This window comes from Barbus barbus (genome assembly GCF_936440315.1).
Source record: "Barbus barbus genome assembly, chromosome: 20".
In the NCBI taxonomy this organism is placed as follows: Eukaryota; Metazoa; Chordata; class Actinopteri; order Cypriniformes; family Cyprinidae; genus Barbus; species Barbus barbus.
The window spans coordinates 1894140-1911367 of NC_136748.1; the positions used below are offsets into that span (position 1 = coordinate 1894140).

At 37.6% G+C, this 17228-nt stretch overlaps 1 protein-coding gene across 1 annotated transcript in view; it reads right to left on the minus strand.

Moving 5' to 3' along the window:
• LOC306886349 (tubulin polyglutamylase TTLL5-like) overlaps positions 1-16985 on the minus strand; it is a gene marked incomplete at both ends in the record, with an annotated part of 62924 nt that extends 45939 nt beyond the window's left edge. Inside the window, 11 exons of the mRNA XM_079443390.1 lie at positions 5159-5254; positions 6213-6304; positions 10365-10466; positions 12629-12713; positions 12800-12869; positions 14027-14100; positions 14232-14362; positions 15658-15757; positions 16165-16239; positions 16752-16858; positions 16975-16985. Coding sequence (XP_079299516.1) covers positions 5159-5254; positions 6213-6304; positions 10365-10466; positions 12629-12713; positions 12800-12869; positions 14027-14100; positions 14232-14362; positions 15658-15757; positions 16165-16239; positions 16752-16858; positions 16975-16985 — 943 coding nt within the window. The remainder of the gene's footprint in view (positions 1-5158; positions 5255-6212; positions 6305-10364; positions 10467-12628; positions 12714-12799; positions 12870-14026; positions 14101-14231; positions 14363-15657; positions 15758-16164; positions 16240-16751; positions 16859-16974) is intronic.
• Positions 16986-17228: the final 243 nt, after the last annotated feature.

Genomic DNA, 17228 nt, shown 5'->3' on the forward strand with positions numbered 1-17228 from the left:
TTATATTCAAATTAGTTTTAATTTAAGTGCTGGTTATTAAATAAATGTCCTTTTCAGTTTTGGTTTTCATCTAAATGAAAACTATTTTCATTAAAAACAAATCACTCTAAATTTTGGTTAAAAAAAATCATTTTGGTGCATGACTAAGAATATATTTTAGAAAGATATAGTAACTAAAGGGCAGGACTGGACACCCCTGGTGGACAGACTGATTTGACCATATTAAACAGGCCCTGTGTATTCACAGTACGAGCACTTTATCCGTATCACACTGTATCCATCACATTCCACTGATGCACCTGCATGGGCGGCTCATATTCAGTCACATGACACAGTGAAGTGAACTTGGCCTGGCCCTGCCTGCTTCCAGTATCCCATCATTCACTGCGAGATGAGGGCATAGGGTAAAGATATCCTTTTCATGCAGGTGATTGACCGATAACAGAGCAGTCCACAGGGACTGTGTTATCACAGCGTAAACAAGCAACACTTCCTGGAGAAAATATAATATCTACAAACACGTTACAGTGGAGATGACAGAACACTGGAGCGGAGAAAGAGAAGGATGACAAATGAGGATTAACTTCTCTGGAAATATGTTCATCTTCAGAACAGAAATGTATTTCTGTTATTCTCTCATCAATTTTCGGTAAACAGAAGATCAAACACACACGCTTGATGTTCCTGAACCAGTTAGCTCTAATCTTGTGCATCAAGCGAGCACGTCTGATCTTCCATTTATGTGTTCGCTACTCACTGCTGTGTGTGTGTGTGCACTTGGATGGGTTAAATGCAGAGCACATATTCCGAGTATGGGAGACCATACTTGGCTATAGAGAGTATGCATTGACATCACTTCCCCACTGGAACACGCCCCCTCAGCCAGACTGAGTAGCAAAACAGCCTGCTGCATGACTGGATTTAATAGGGATGCTGCGAAAACGCAAGTAAAACAAACGATTATCAGTTTAAACTAAAGGTTGTTGGACTCATATTATAGTATTCCTTACAAATAACCAAAGATCCAGTGGTCCACGGATATTGATATGCAGCCAGGAATCGTGTTTTCTGACATTTATATGTGCCTGATTTCTACGCCAAGGAAATACATAAAGCAAATTTGCCTATGAACGCATTTTGTAAATACAAAATAGGTTGATCTAAATCCAAGTGATCACTTATATCAGTTATATATCTATTGTTAAATCATCCAGCCCAAAAACTAATATAGTTTTTGTGAGTGTTTATTTCAATACATCCAGTTATGCAGAATATGAGATGGTAAATATTTAATTGACGAGTTGTCAATACGATATATAAAACAATACAATATATAGGGTATGATTTTACAGCAAAATTCAACAAATTAACATGAAATGATAACTGCAAACCCGTGTTTCCCCTGCCTGGAGTCCATATGTTTCTTTGAATTGCAGGGATCCATTTGCTTCCCTTTTCTGTAGCTTTCGGCAGTCTGCAAAAATGTACCTCAGCTTTCTTGTCAAATATATTTGTACAGTCAATCGCAAAGCTCTTTCTTGTTTTAGATGTGTTTGTTATGCATGTTCTGTCGCAGAATTCAAACTGAAAACCAATGCTACCATTCATTCTTTTTGCCACTCTTGTCACGTGCATACCCTCTACATAGGGGTGCTCCAACTGATCGGCTACCGATCACTATCGGCTGATAATCGCTTTGGGATGTTTGGTCGGCAGTCTCTATAAAGGCTGATCTAAAAAAAAAAAAGATTTCAAGCTGATGAAGTGCCTGCTGTGAGAGGTTTGGCATGACATGCAGCAGCACAGTCTCAGTCTCTGTCCGGTGTGGGTATTTCTTCATTAAATAACTTATAAAGTAATTTGAAAACTTTCTGTGAGACAATGTGAATCACCGTGTGCTCTCTCTTTCTCTATCAAAATGCACAAATGGCTTCAAATCACATCGCGTCTGCACTATAAGCGAGCTGCACGCTGACACAGGAATTGTCATTTACACAATCGAGGCAGTGTCGCATCGTCCCTAAAGTTTATGAATTGCTTTCTTATTCTTGCCAGTGTTTAAACCATTCAGCGCTTGTGCGCTCTCCTGGAGCCCCTCATGCACACTCGCAGCGCACACACATCACGTCAGGTTCACATTATTCCGTTTGCAGTGTGCATGCGGTGTGTATGTTTTCCGTGCTCATGTTAACCGTTTAAAGCATTCACACTGCACAGTTGCAGTCCGGCAGTGTGTTCCAGGAGCGGTGCGTCTGCAGCAGTGCAGAGATCGTTTCCACACCGAGTCTATTTTTGCTGCGCTGCAAGCGAAGAATTAAAGTAACAGCGCATTGTTTGCGGTAAATATGAACATGGATTGACATGAAAATGTAGTAATTACACTATAAATGCATATAATTAAAATCTACTGTGTTTCACAATCAACACATAAGCTATGGCTTTTTGGCTAGGTTTAAAGGAAAAGAGCCCTTTTAGATAAACAAGGCAATAATAGATGGCACTTGTGGAGGTAGTAAAACAAAGTTCTTTATGAACCGCATGATTGCTTGTAATAAAGAATTAAATGCAAAAGAAAAGAGAGTAGAGCTGACTGTAGAATCACAATGCTGAAAAAGCATTTTAAGTAACAAAGTTTGGAATTGAAATCAAAATAATGTATAAATGTTGTGTTTGTAGTAAACAGCCACGGATCAGTTGCGGACTACTGTGTGAAAGCTCAGTCCGTGCTGCTTCTGTACCACACATGGACTGCATACACACTCCAAACAGAGTATGTGTGAACCTGCTGTAAAAGGCCATCTCACAAAATCAGGCTTGTGGTGTGTGTAAGCTATTGTGCAACAATTGCACGACTGTCAAAACAAAAATGCAGTGCATGATCAAACATTTAGGTAAGATAAATATATATGTTTGAAAAATGTCTACACTCTTAAAAATAAAAGGTGCTTCTCGATGCCATAGAAGAACATTTTTGTCTAAATGGTTCCATAAAGAACCTTTAACATCTGAAGAACCTTTCTGTTTCACAAAAGCTTCTTTGTGGCGAAAGAAGGTTCTTCATATTATAAAAATGTAAGAAAGAGATGGTTCTTTGACTGAATGGATCTTTGTGGAACCAAAAATGGTTCTTCTATGGCATCGCTTGAAGAACCTTTTGAAGCACCTTTATTTTTAAGAGTGTAAAAAAAAAAGCCCCCCTCCACCCCCAAATGAAAAAATTCCCTCTCACAAGAGTCACCTAAAAGGGAAATTCATTTTCAAAAATGAAATTCAGGCCCTGAATAAATGTCTACAAATCTTGATCAGATCATCACTATAAATAATTCTACATGATAAAAAGAAGGTTTTAAAAAGATCGGTATCGGTGATCGAATCGGCAGATACTGCTTTCTGTGATCGGCCTCAAAAATCCTGATCGGAGCACCCCTACCTCTATACGTTATGTCAGTAATCAAGACCGTACAATCTGTGCCACCAGCTTTACCAAATGGAACTGCAAAAACAATGATCGTTACATTAGCCTGTCTGCTATTGTTCAAACTGAACAAAATGGAAAAACAGACAAACACAAAGCTCTTGTTTCTAGATGACTAATCAAATGTACTATAAGTACGAGTCACTAATCATAGTACTCTTTGTACTCTTGCTTCCACTAAAGCTCAGAATGATCTTTAGAACATAAACCCAAATATGGGGACTTTGTTAAATTCACAATAATTTTTCAAACTGCTATGTTGATTATATAATTTGTTAAAAAATTAAAGGATACATTTGGAGAAATGTAGCATTCCATCACTTGCTCACCAGTGGATCATCTGCAGTGAATGGGTGCCGTCAATCATTAAGACGTTTTAAATACTTCGTGTATTAAATAGACGTTTTAAATAGAAGTGTTTGTTATGGATTTTGGACTCTTATTTCGGCCGGAAGCAACTGTTTAATGTTAAAAACATCTTAATGGTGAATTTATTACTTTTGGCTTCTCCAGATGTTAACTGATGGACTGGAGTGGTGTGGATTATTGTGATGTGTTTATCAGCTGTTTGGACTGTCATTCTGACGGCACCCATTCACTGCAGAGCATCCATTGCTGAGACACTGATGCAGAGACACATTTATACAAACCTGATGAAGAAACACACTCATCCTAATCTTGGATGGCCTGAGGGTGAGCACATTTTCACAAATTTAAATTTTTTGGGTTAACTAGGCTATTCATTTAATTGGATTTATTAGAAATTGCATTTATTTATTTCTGTTTAAATCGCCCATATTGTTAAATCATCTCTGTAAAGAATGGTATAGTTCTAGTACCTAAGTGGCCAAAGGGTCCGACCGATAAAAATGCTCAAAATGTTTTGCTCAATAAGAACAAAGAACATAAACCATGCATTATTTTTGCTCTCTAGGCAAGTGTTCATTATGGACCGGAAATCAAAGTTTTGACAGAAGTAAAATTCTTGCTTTGTTACTTCACATGACACACATGTGTGTTCAGCTTTGGGAGGGTGATTTGGCATAGGAGGACAACTACAGAACATGTCTGTTTATTTTATATATTTATTTTTCAAATTCAATAAACTAATATGCTATTTAACTAATCAATTTAAAGAGCATAAATCAGAGCACTGATGAAGTGAATATGGCGATGATTACTCTGGAGGATACAGTGTTTGACCTCATACAGGTAGTTAACACCCCATAACAGCTCAGAATGAGAAACAGTTGGACTGTAAACGGGCATCTCTGCGGTTCTGCTCTGGCAGCAGATATTGTTGTTTATCATGCAGCCTATCATACCGTAAAGTCTGCATGCTTCTGTTTAAACAGACTTCTGAGGTTGTCAACACAGAGACTTTATATATGTAAACCCTTACCTTGGGTTACAATGATCCCACAATAAAATAATGTATCTTAATGTATGTTTAGGGATGCTCAATATATCAGTGAGTATGTCGATTTAGCACATCATTTCAGAGCAATTTTTTACCAATTGAAACAACATGCTTTTTTTTACCATGTTTCAGAAGTACCAAGCAGTTTTTCTTTACTATTACAGTAAAGTTTTGATGCCTAATTTCACCTGCTTTTTTTAAAGAAGCATGAAAAACAGCACCGATACATAACATCATAAACCATGTATGTGGTTCTGTCTTACCGAAGCAGTTGCAGCGATGAGGGACAAACATCTTGCAGGCTGTGGCGATGTGGATCTCAGCGCTCAGTAGAGCTTTAATGATCAGATCCTCGAGCACTGACAAACACAGAAAAATGTATATAATAATTTTTTTTTTTGAACAGCAATAGTATTTTTATCATGCAACACAATTACTTGCAAAAACATTGAAATATATTTGTTCCTCCTATCTTATATTATTTCCATCACCAGTTTTGCACACAACCGTAAAATGTCAAATGCAAAGTTTCATAAAAGAACACAAAATTTCATGGTGGAACAAAACATTTTTGAGAGAAAAAAAAGCTTTGCGAGTGAACAAGCAATAAAATACCATTTTCTTCACATCTAATATTATTTCCATCACCAGTTCTGCGAGCAAACGCAAAGCTTTTTCAAAAGAATGCAAAGGTTTGCTAGCAAACACAGTGTTTGTTGAGGGCTGGCAAAAAAATAACAAAAAGCTTTGCTTATGTAAAGTTTATGTATCGTGAGAGAACGCAATAAAATGTTTTGAAAGCAAATGCAAAGTTTCTCAGGGGAACACAAAACTTTTCTGAGTGAAATAAAAGTTTTGCCAGCGAATGCACAATATAATTTTTCCTCCCATCTCATATCTCAACCGTGTGCCCTTAGCAGAATTCACATAGAAGACCAAGTTGCTGTATGTTTTTTTTGAAACACAGATCATTGGCTATGATCAGGAAATGGAAAAGGACAACGGACAATGGTAGATCTATAGTACAATTTCATAGGAAATTAGTTAAATGAAATAAAACAAAATTACAACAATACATAAGTCAAACATAACACAACATAAAATGTTTCAAATATCCTCAAAATGAACCCCACCTAGGGGGTCATAATGTGAGACATCAATGTTTGTCAGGAGTAACAAGCGTGTCAATCTACAAATGACTCTGTAGTGCTTTGTGCTTGAGAGTATCTGCAGATTAGCGGTTATGAATATCAAACATCACGGTGTGTTAAACATGAAAGTACATGATTGCACAAGGCACATCTTAGCTCTACTCACATGTGGTGTCTTTGCCTTCTTGCCTCAAATATCTGAGCATTGCGCTCATGCTCCATTTGTTCCCATAATCCTCTACTTCAGGGCCATCACAGCTGAAAGCAAGAGAAACCCTGACTGTCAGCACTGCCAAAACAATGCCGAGAAATGGGCACAACGTAACAATGTTGACATGATTAGCAAACACAAGGATTAGCTCGTAAAAAAAAGCACAATGTTGAAAGCACATTTCCGTGTAGGAGTGATGAACAATGAGAAGTGATTATTTAACTTATTTCTGACAGCTTAGATGTGTTCTCATTACTGTAACATGCATGATGCTTATGGCATGAGCTGCCACCAAACAAACACAAGCTACTCTAATATCATCAGGCAATTCTAAAGAGCTATTAAGGATTATTGCCACATAACCTTGAGCAGATTCCCACATTCCCTGTGTTAGTATTGGTGGAAATTGTGTTTAAAAAGTTTAAACATGGTAAAATAAGTCTGAGATTGCACTGAACTGTTGACTGAACTTTTTCCTGTTCTTACTGACTACCCAACATTTGAGGAAGATAGACTTTTTTTAATTAAAAAAATAATAATAAAATGTTAACTGAAAATAAAAACTCTCTTCAATGATGTTGCTGCATTTACCGCTTCCATTTACACTATAATAAGGAGATTTTGATGATTTATTATCCATTTACTTAAATGTCAACTTTTTTCACTATTTGGTGATAATTTAGAAATTTGAGACATCGTATCTTTTACACTTTAAAATGCTTTTTTTCTCCATTTCATCTTTTAATTTTTCATCTTTTAAACAAGGCTTCATAAAGTCAACATTTAAAGTCTGTCTTGACAAACTTTGCTTTTCTGGTTAAGTCGTCAAATGGATTTCCTTTGAATTTTAAGTCATTTTAATTTAAATAAATGTTATTTTTTCTGTTATCGTTATCAAACCGATAAGAAAATTTGGCTGATATATTAAAGCCGATAAATAATGCATTATTTCCTGCAGAGACACTTCAGATGCGCACTGTTCACCATGATAGTTTTTAATTGCTTGAAATATTATTGGAATCACTTCGAAAAGGAAAATAGTGAAGTGCAACATGTGCAGGTCAAGTCTGTCATATTATAATGAAAACATTACTATATAATTAATGGAATCTTTGTGCGCCCGTGTTTTAGCGCGTTGTTACAGGAAGAGCGCATCCACAACGGAGCTACACAATGACTAGCACAGTTAAGTTCAATTATGCATTTGCAGCTTTTTGTGCAATTGTAGGTTGTAATATTGTGTTTATTTTATGCATATATATCTGATTTCTCTCACAGGCCTATAGAATTTGTTTGTTTAAGCTAATAGAGCGTTAATAGAGTGCTTCAGTGATCAGTAAACTGATTAAAGGTTTTGCGTATTTGGCGTGCTGTCTGGGGAGAGGGGTCCGAGCTCGGCGTTTAGCCCGGACTCAGAGTGCCCCTCCCCAAGTGCTCCTCCCCGTGCTGGGGAAGGAATGGGCTGAAGGTGAGTTCAAGTAACTTAGTTCAAGATCACGTGCACATTTGCTTCTTTTTGTGCATATATAAGTTATAATATTATGTTTATGTTGTATAAATATGTTTACCGGTGTTCATTCAGGATTCATTCAGATCCTTTTTCTAAATCATTGATACATTAATAATAACAACCACCACTTTTTTTTTTTTTTTTTTAGTTAACAGGGACATTGTACATTAATAAAACATTTCTGTAAATGTACCAGAATTAGCCAAAGGCTATTTTTCATCTGTAGTCCCTGGACAGATGTTACAAGACTAAAAAAAGACCCTAAAAAGACTTTTATTTTTATCTTATTATTTTCATCAACAGTATGGTTTAATTAAAATAATTTAATTGTCGGTGCGGAGGCTATTCTGTTTAATTTATCCATGGCACATGATTTATTTTTTTTCTTGTAACATTAAGTAATGTTGTCCAGTGACTTGTTTGCATTATTTAAGCATTGTTTTATTTATTTGTAAGGCAGCTTTATGTTTGATTGATGTTGAAGCTTTTAATGGTGAGACTTTTTTTGTAATCAGGCTCTCAAAAATTATATAAAAATTTGGATTCAGATTTATCGGCCAACATATCGGTTATCGACTTTCATTTAAAAAGAATTATCGGTTATCGTATCGGCCAAAATTTTCATATCGGTGCGTCCCTAATTTATGTATTTGAATTGCATATAAAATTTCCATCCACTTGGATTACACAGTTTAACATAAACTAATAATAATAATTATTATTATTATTATTTGTTAGTTATACATAAATGAAAGAGGTCCGATTTCTCTAATAGTACTAATAAACCGAATGTGTTTTAAATACACTATAACCAGGTTTCAGTTCTTTCTGTTTCAGTCTCACACATTTTAATACTGACTATTGCTTGTTCCACAGCCATATTTTAACAATGTTCATACTTTTTGAATACATTTAATTGCTTTCACAACAAACAGATTCCTGCTGGTTCAAAGCAATCTGAATAACAGCATTTTGAAAATATGACTGTTTAAATAAATTCTAATGCATGCAAATAGTCAATAATAAACTATGCAATGAACAATGCAATGTAAATTATGAAAAATGAGCTATAAGGCAGGGCTGGGTGGTATACTGAGTTTGTACATTATATAAATATAATTTTATAAACCATATGGAATGATGCAATACTGTTTATATTGATATACAGTAGTTTGATGCATCCACATCTGAAAAATAATGAAGGACACAAAGTGAACTGCTGCGGGAAAAGTGCATAATCCATCCATATCCAATTCGTAAAATTACGGTTGAACCCCTAATGTCACATGGAATATTTTACCGCTGTCCTTACTACGTTACTGTGCGTTGATCGTGTAAGGACCCTTGCTGTCTATGGAGGGTCAGAGAGCTCTCAGATTTCATCAAAAATATCTTAATTTGTGTCTTACGAGTTTGGAACGACATGAGGATGAGTAATTAATGACAGAATTTTCATTTTTGGGTGAACTAACCCTTTAACTGACCACGACATTGCATGCACGTAGTTTATTTCATGCTTGGAAATTAAATGATACAGGCTCCAGTGTACACCAGCACCTTTGTGCGTGCAATTGACCTATCGGTAAGCCCCTCCCCTCGAACACAGATGAGCCAATGGCAGTCGAATATCAGTTGGACGGGGAGCGGAACTCGGACATCTGTAGGTTTCAGCGCCATAGAGAAACACTGGAAGATCCGAGGCTCGCATCGATTTGATGATGTTTATGCAACAAAAATGGAAAAAACTATGTGCCTGGGGTACTTGTAACACTGATTCCAGGTATCCTGAGATGATAGGCAAAATTATTATTTCCTAAACCCAAACAAAACAGAGCAAAATGTCCCTAAGTATTCAAAATGAAGACAAAAACATTAATTTTCTGGTTGTCATAAACTCATTAAGTTACAGTTTTCATCTGCTCAAGCAGAACATTAATGTTATCTTGTGCTTCAGCAAGGTATCTCTAGCTAAAATTAACGCTAAAGTTAGTGCGTCCATGCTAACGTACAAACCTAAATAGAGAACTGTTCTAACGTCATGTACAGTGTAGGTCAAAAACACATAAACAAAGGTCTACATTTCAGTGCCTCTCCATATTAAACTGGTTAAATGTACATTAATTTAATCATATCCTGCGATACATGACCAGTGTTGATCCTGCATGTTGTCATCCGCGATCGTGACGACCGTAACATGAGGCTTCTCCCGCTTGCATTGTGATTTGTAAACCCTCGATACCAAATGAATCGAGTTACCCAACATATTTATTTTAAAACCTTTTATATATCCCTCCATGGCATATTTAATGCATACTTGAATGGTGGTCCTTCTGTGTCCAAATTTGTTCAAGAACATCTTGTGGCAAGGTTTTCACACTGACAGCTGTCATTGTAAGACAGTGAGCAGCTCTGTTTGTTTGTCCGACGGAGTAACATTAACGAAGGGGGGCGGTGCTTACAGACAGGTCAATTGAAGATCGTGCACTATGAGCGAGCACAGTACCGTTTCCTGTCTGGCGCTGAAATGAACTATATTGTCAGTATTCATATTCGCATCCACACTGGAAGTTGAAATATCAAAACCCGAGAGAGCTCACCTGATGTAGTCACTGCTCTTCTTGTTGACACTGTAGTTGGTCAGATGCATGAACTGGTTCTTGATGTTTGCCGTGGCATGGTCATACTTCACTGTGGCAAACCTACAACACACACACGCAAGGAATAAATTAGCTTAATAGCGAGTATGACATTAAACTGACCCGCTGAAAAGAATAAACAGGTACAGTACCAAAGCAAGCAGCCTTGTGCAAACACGGGACGACCTTAAACTCCAGCCACAAATCTTTTTAATATTAATGTGACACATAAACAGAGAGGTGTTGCAACAGCCATCCAACTAAAACTAGCAAATCACACAACTACAACAGCAGCGCTGTGATGGGATGATGTATTTTGTAGGTTAAATGGCTGAAATAAGATTGAAAAGAAGCTCAAGATATTTTTATGTTTTATTTTACAACTATACCCCCTTGTGATATTTTATAAAGGAACAGTCTTGTGAAGGCAAAAGCTGCATGTTTGTAAGAAACAAATCCATCATCAAGATGTTTTTAACATTAAACTGTTGCTTCCGGCTAAAATACAAGTTCATAATAATAATAATGCTTCTTCTCATGTCAAATGTCTCATGTCATGCTGTTTTGAACTGTCTTGGCTTGTAAACGGAGCTTGATCTGTGCAGATTTCTCCCCTGATTCAGACCAGACAACTGAAGAAACTAATATTATGGATTATAGACTCGCATTTTAGTTAAAAACATCTTAATGATGGATTTGTTTCAGATTCTGATGTTAACTGATGGACTGGAGTGGTGTGGATTATTGTGATGTTTTTATCAGCTGTTTGGACTCTCATTCTGACGGCACCCATTCACTGCAGAGCATCCATTGCTGAGACACTGATGCAGAGACACATTTCTACAAACCTGATGAACAAACAAACTCATCTACATCTGGGATGGCCTGAGGGTGAACACATTTTGAGCTGATTTTCATTTTTGGGTGAACTTTTCCTTTAAAGCTTTTTCTTGTCTCGAAGAAAGCATTGCTAACAAGTGTCTAAATGAGAGTACAGAGGTTGTCAGGATTATAAATGTCATCACCCAAAAGGCAAACTCATTTAATCGCTAGTCATATGATGAACAAAATGTTTAAGAATCATACTTCTGCTAGTCGTTTTCTGCAGTAGTCCAAAAGCCAATATTGGGTTTTTGTTGAAGGAACAGGATGATGCTAACATACAGGTTGGCCTACAAAACACATCATCACTGCAGCGCTCTGTACTGAACCTGATGCTGCATATAATGTTTCTGTCATGAAGGCCACTAACTAATCTGTTTATTCTCCTCATCAACTGCACATGATGGTACAGTGACAATACTGCATAATCACAAACCGTTTATAACCGTAATCGGAGTGATTTGTCCTAAAGCTCACGGGTATTCCCAGAATACACCGCCGCTGGGCTTGAGAGGAGTGGACGCCACATGTGGAGGAAGAATTTCCTGGCACACACCGAGCACCTGAATGCCTCCAAAGCTTCTGGGATCTCCTAGATAAAAGTTGAGCTGGGAAAAGCGCCAGGATGTACTGCCAGCAGTTCATAAGAGAGTGTGCAGAAAACAAACTCGAGTGTCATTCTATAAAGGCGGCGTCAGCGCTAAGCCTAATAGAGGTAGGCCAAGCGTTTTACACACACCAGACCACAGCGGCCCACAATACACCGCACATCCACTTCACACGGTTTCACTCCGCACGGCTTCCAAAAAATCAGAGGATTTGTTTGAGCTTCTCACTCGCTTGTCTGAGAAAACGCTCTCCTCGCTGTGCCAAAAGCAGGACACCGTGTGTATATCTAGATTGAATGCGTTTCACAGGCGCTCAAGAGAGGGTTACGACTGACGGAGCGAATGTGAGACTTTCCCCGGCTGCTGAGCAGTCAGAAATCGTTCCCACTACTATTTGTGGCTTATGAAAAAATATCATAAAAAGGAGCCTCTTCAGGTAGAAGACATTTAAAAAGACAATTATGTAAGTCTGAGAACGTGCCGTCTTAAAATGTTCACATTTTCATGGTGCTTTAAATGTTTAAAAAAAACACACTATTTAAAAAAAAAAAACTCTTGTCAATGTCCTTCCAGAAATGAGACAATGGAAAGCTTTGTTTGAGGCCTAGTTGAGCCGGTCCAACTTTACTGGAAACATTTCTGCTGCCATCTAGTGTCTGTGCTATTTCAGTGTCTTAAAGAAATATCTGGATCTTGCGAGCCAGATTTGAGTATTCTGGATGATGAATGAATTACCTGGCCAGGCCTTCCTCATAGAGATAGATCAGGAGAGGGTCGTATGAGGTCACCAGCACATACAGACGCACGTCAAACTTAAAACCTGCAGATATGCAAAAGAAACTCAATTTAAACGCATGCGCTATGCAGACGGTGTAGAATCTGCTGGTGTTAGTGTTGTAGACTCACCGTCAATTAGTAGAGGATTGCTGATGTAGCGCGACGCCAGAATATTCTCGTCCAGTGGGATCTGACTCAGCTGAAACACCAAACATGTGTTATCATGCAACACGAACAAAACTGTCAGAGTACAGAAACATAATAAATACTCTTTCAGACAGAAATATAGACTCATATTTAGGTCAGGTGTCTAACTAGACAGCATTTTTGGACATTAGAGGCACATTGATGTGAACATCAGAAAACCATGCTTAAAAATGCTCCCTGTCCACTGCATATGAAAATCGAAGTTTAGGCAATTCATTTGTATTGGGACAATATAAATACATTTTTTGCATTAAATTTGTAGCTCCATTACTTCTGAGCAAAGTAAAATACTTGTTAGTGTTTAATGTTCAGTTATGTTGGATATTTAGTTTTTGTGGTTATCACTGTGTAGTAAAGCGTGTGGATAGGAACAAAGATTTACAAAGATTTATGGATTATGTTTTACAAGAAAATACTATTTCAGTCTTTTTACTTTCACATTTATTTCCATGTTACTTTCAGTTTCTTTGCCATTTTTTGCTAAATGTACTAGCAATTTCTAAATAAATTTTTATCAAAGTGAACCAGAGAAACAAGAGAAGAAAAATGTTCACATTCATATATTCCATCTGTGGCATTTTAATAATTTCTGGTCTATATATTTATGGTCACAGACTCAATATCTGGTCAGAACGGGCCTTAAGACGCAGTCAAGTTCATGTCATCGGCTCACGCCTTGCCACTGAATGATACGTTATGCTGCCTTAAGCCCGCCAGTGATTTGCAGCGACATGATCTCATGCGTTTTCTCAGAGCTGGCCAGGCAAGCAGCGCTGAACACAATGTACGTGTCTCCAGCGACACAATAAAACTTTAGAAACCTTTACCTTTATGCAAATGAGCAAAAATGGGATTGAAGCCAGTGGAGAGCCTGTGATCCGTCTCCTGTCAGAGAATTTCCATTCAACCAGTCACCGTATGTAGTTAAAATTTTACTTTTTATTATAAACTCATGGGAAATCGTGTGTTCTCCTTAGTGTAATCAAACTAGTCCAGTCTATAGTATTTTGGGAAATTGATTGATTTTCATGTCAGAAACATGTCTATGATGCCTTAAAATGCTGACTTCATAGGCAGTCTTTGAAACAGAGCCACTTGTGCATGCTCCAGATGAGCTTTATCACGTCATGTTCCCTTGATCACTTACACTGCTGACCATCCTCTGCCCCTGCAGGATGCCACTGGTTTGATGATCCACGCACCCTTGTATTTGCTGAAAGAGCCTGAGGTTTGCGTGAGGACAGAGAGAGTGTTATTAAAGCCCAGCAGAGAAGCAGACACATTTTTCTAATTGATGTTTATGTTAAGAGCCAAACACACGCCCGAGCGCTGACTGGACGAGGTGCCCACTCACTGCTGAATTCCTGGTACTCGGCAGGAAGCACAAAGGTCTGGGGTACGATGTGGAAGTTTTGAAAGCCATGGGTTTGCTGCATCCTCTGGATGTTTTTGTAGAGCCGGTCTTTCCGCGTGAGCTCGTACGACCTGGAAATCGACGGAAGCGTTGACCGTAAGTGCCTAGCATGAGGTTAGCATCTGAGATAGCGAGGGGAACATAAACCCTTGAAATAACACTGCAGCGACAGCACATGGTCAGTTTGATCTATTGCGCCGTTTCAGAGAGGCAGGCGTCCAAACAAAATGTACTCGGCTCAAACTGCCAATGAACACAAGCTGTCTGCCCACTTAGAAGGCTGGATGTGTGGACGTTGTTTTTGCTGAGTGAGAATGTGTGTGACTTTTGTAATTTATCATCATTGTGGGATACACACGGCACACCACAAACTAGTGTTTGGTTGAACACCAACAACATTCAGGTGAAAGAAATGTTCCATAAATCACAGGTGCGCCCAACACAGAGGCGATCCCAGAATGCACTGCTCACTGAAAATCCATCCAAGATGGGTGACAACGCGAGAAAGAAAATGCTGATATATCCAACATTTGCGTGTGCTGTCTAGGACTGGGCTGACAAAAATTATTAATCAATTTTAATCTATCTTCATTCTGATGAACAATGACACATAGATTCTTAAATCCCAAGAACTGGCCTTTCAGTCAATGGTGTTTTCTACAGATGTGAGAACATTGTCACTGAACATTATTTTAAGTATATCTACCATCCAATAACTTTCAAATTGTCAATATTTTTCACAAAATCCAAACAACAAATGGTTTTGTGGCTCTTTAACGTGGCGTCACAGATCGGTGTAGCATCAGTTCAAGCAGCACGTGAACCGATCATCTCTTCCTCTTTACTACTAGTTACAGCACCAAATAAACATGAATAAACATCAGAAGGTGTTGAAAGAAACAGTACAACTTACTGAAATATATCATGTTTTGTGTAATCATCAATAAGTCCTTCAAACGCAGAAAGATGTCGATAAAACAATTGTAAACAATGTAATTTAATGTTACATTTACCTCAGGAAAGCATTCAATGACTTGTTTGTAAACTAAATAGATGTACTATATTACATTACTTATTATATTGGTCTTTAACCTGTTAAAATATTTCTAATTAGAGTAGATACATAATTAAATCATTTAAAAGTTGATATTAAAACCACCTTATGTCCAATTTAACAGCTAACCAGCCCTAGTGCGGATTACTTTTATGTTTATCAGCTTTAAGCTTATTAAAATGCTATTGTCTGTCTCATTGAAATTAACTGTGAATCATATAACATGCAGACTTGCCCATTTCATGTAGGATCCAGCCTCAGAAGGAAGCTGCCTATGCAGACAGCAAGACAGCTCTCTAATGACAGACTCACCTGGGAAAGTGGTTGACTTTCTGGAAATCCTGCAGAGAGCGCAGAAAGTAGGGCTTCAGGTGCGAGCCGGTCCACATCAGGTTAAAATCGTTGGGTGAACCTAAACATAGAAACAATCTTATTTTAGGCCAGGGTAATGTCAGAAATTAAAAAGATACTGTAGAGTCCCAAAATTGTTCTAGTCATTTTCATTGCTATAACATTATTGTATTGAGCCCCTTTTATAAAAGCAAGAAGAAGGTGAATTGTAGCTTCAAGGCTTAATATTTGTGTTTCTAAAATTAACTAAACTGTGCCAATGTGTGGAATCCCATAATGCAATGCACTTGACTTCAATTTCCAGAAGGCCAAATAAGCCATAAGTCATATCAGATGTTATTGTAAACCTCTTTTTCTTTAATTATTATAAAACTAATAATTTCTATGCACAAGATGAAACTCCTCCATTGCATTAATTTTGGCAGCAAACAGTGTATGGTTTCATTTCAAACAATGTCTATGCCCTACCTCGTGGAATCCGTGATTGACCAGTATGCCACGAACAAGACGGCTCTCCGTACGCACAATCTTGAAGGCCAAGTTATATTTTTCTATTGAAACAAAGTAAGAAAAACCCATCAGAATTACCACTTCAAGGCACTGGAACTGCGGTCCCACTACAATGCCACATAGCTAACAGAAAATTTATAAAAGCAGACTCTGGATATTAACACAAGACATGCTATTAATATATATACATAATTATTTGTTAATAGAAAGAAGTAAATATTTTAATATATGTTGTGGGTACAAGAACATATTTACTATACAAGAATAATGTAAATGAAATTATAATCTTGTCTATATAAACTATATATTTATTAAATAGAGTGTGTGTGTGTGTGTGTGTGTGTGTGTGTGTGTGTGTGTGTGTGTGTGTGTGTGTGTTATGGTTTTGACAGTACTGAACTAATGTATTCTACATACAGAAAACACAGTAATGAAAGTACTGATGTAATTACTGATTAGATTTCTCTGTTGTGTACCTGTACAGAATTTGTTTGATTTGCAATTTAATATTCTGTATCAAGCACACAAGATTTTTCTGTCTGTACCTCCAACAGAGCGGATGGCCACGTCTTTGGACACAATGGCTTCTGCACAGAAGAGCAGCACGGGAATCCGCTTGCTGACACCACTCCAGGCAATGCACGGACGTTTCCTATCACAAAAAGTCATAACGCAAAGAGAGATCTGCTATTTCCTCTGTCAGATCAATTTCACATTTACATGACACTGAGATATTACCAAAGTCTCTTTCGAGGAAAGTCAGTTCACCTGACAGCCATACTGGCAAAATCTAAAAAAAAAAAATTGCACGCCAAACTCATATTTAAACAGCATCTCATTAACGTCCAGTTTCTTACACTCAAATTTATTTCAGTTCTAATGGCAGCTGTGGTGACACAATGACTTTGCCAATTGGTGATTGGCTCTTTAATTTAGAAGGCTAGACTTCCTTTTACTAGAGCCGCTATATTGCACAACATAATATCTTTCGCTTTTTTCCCATTCATAGTAATGTAAGTGAA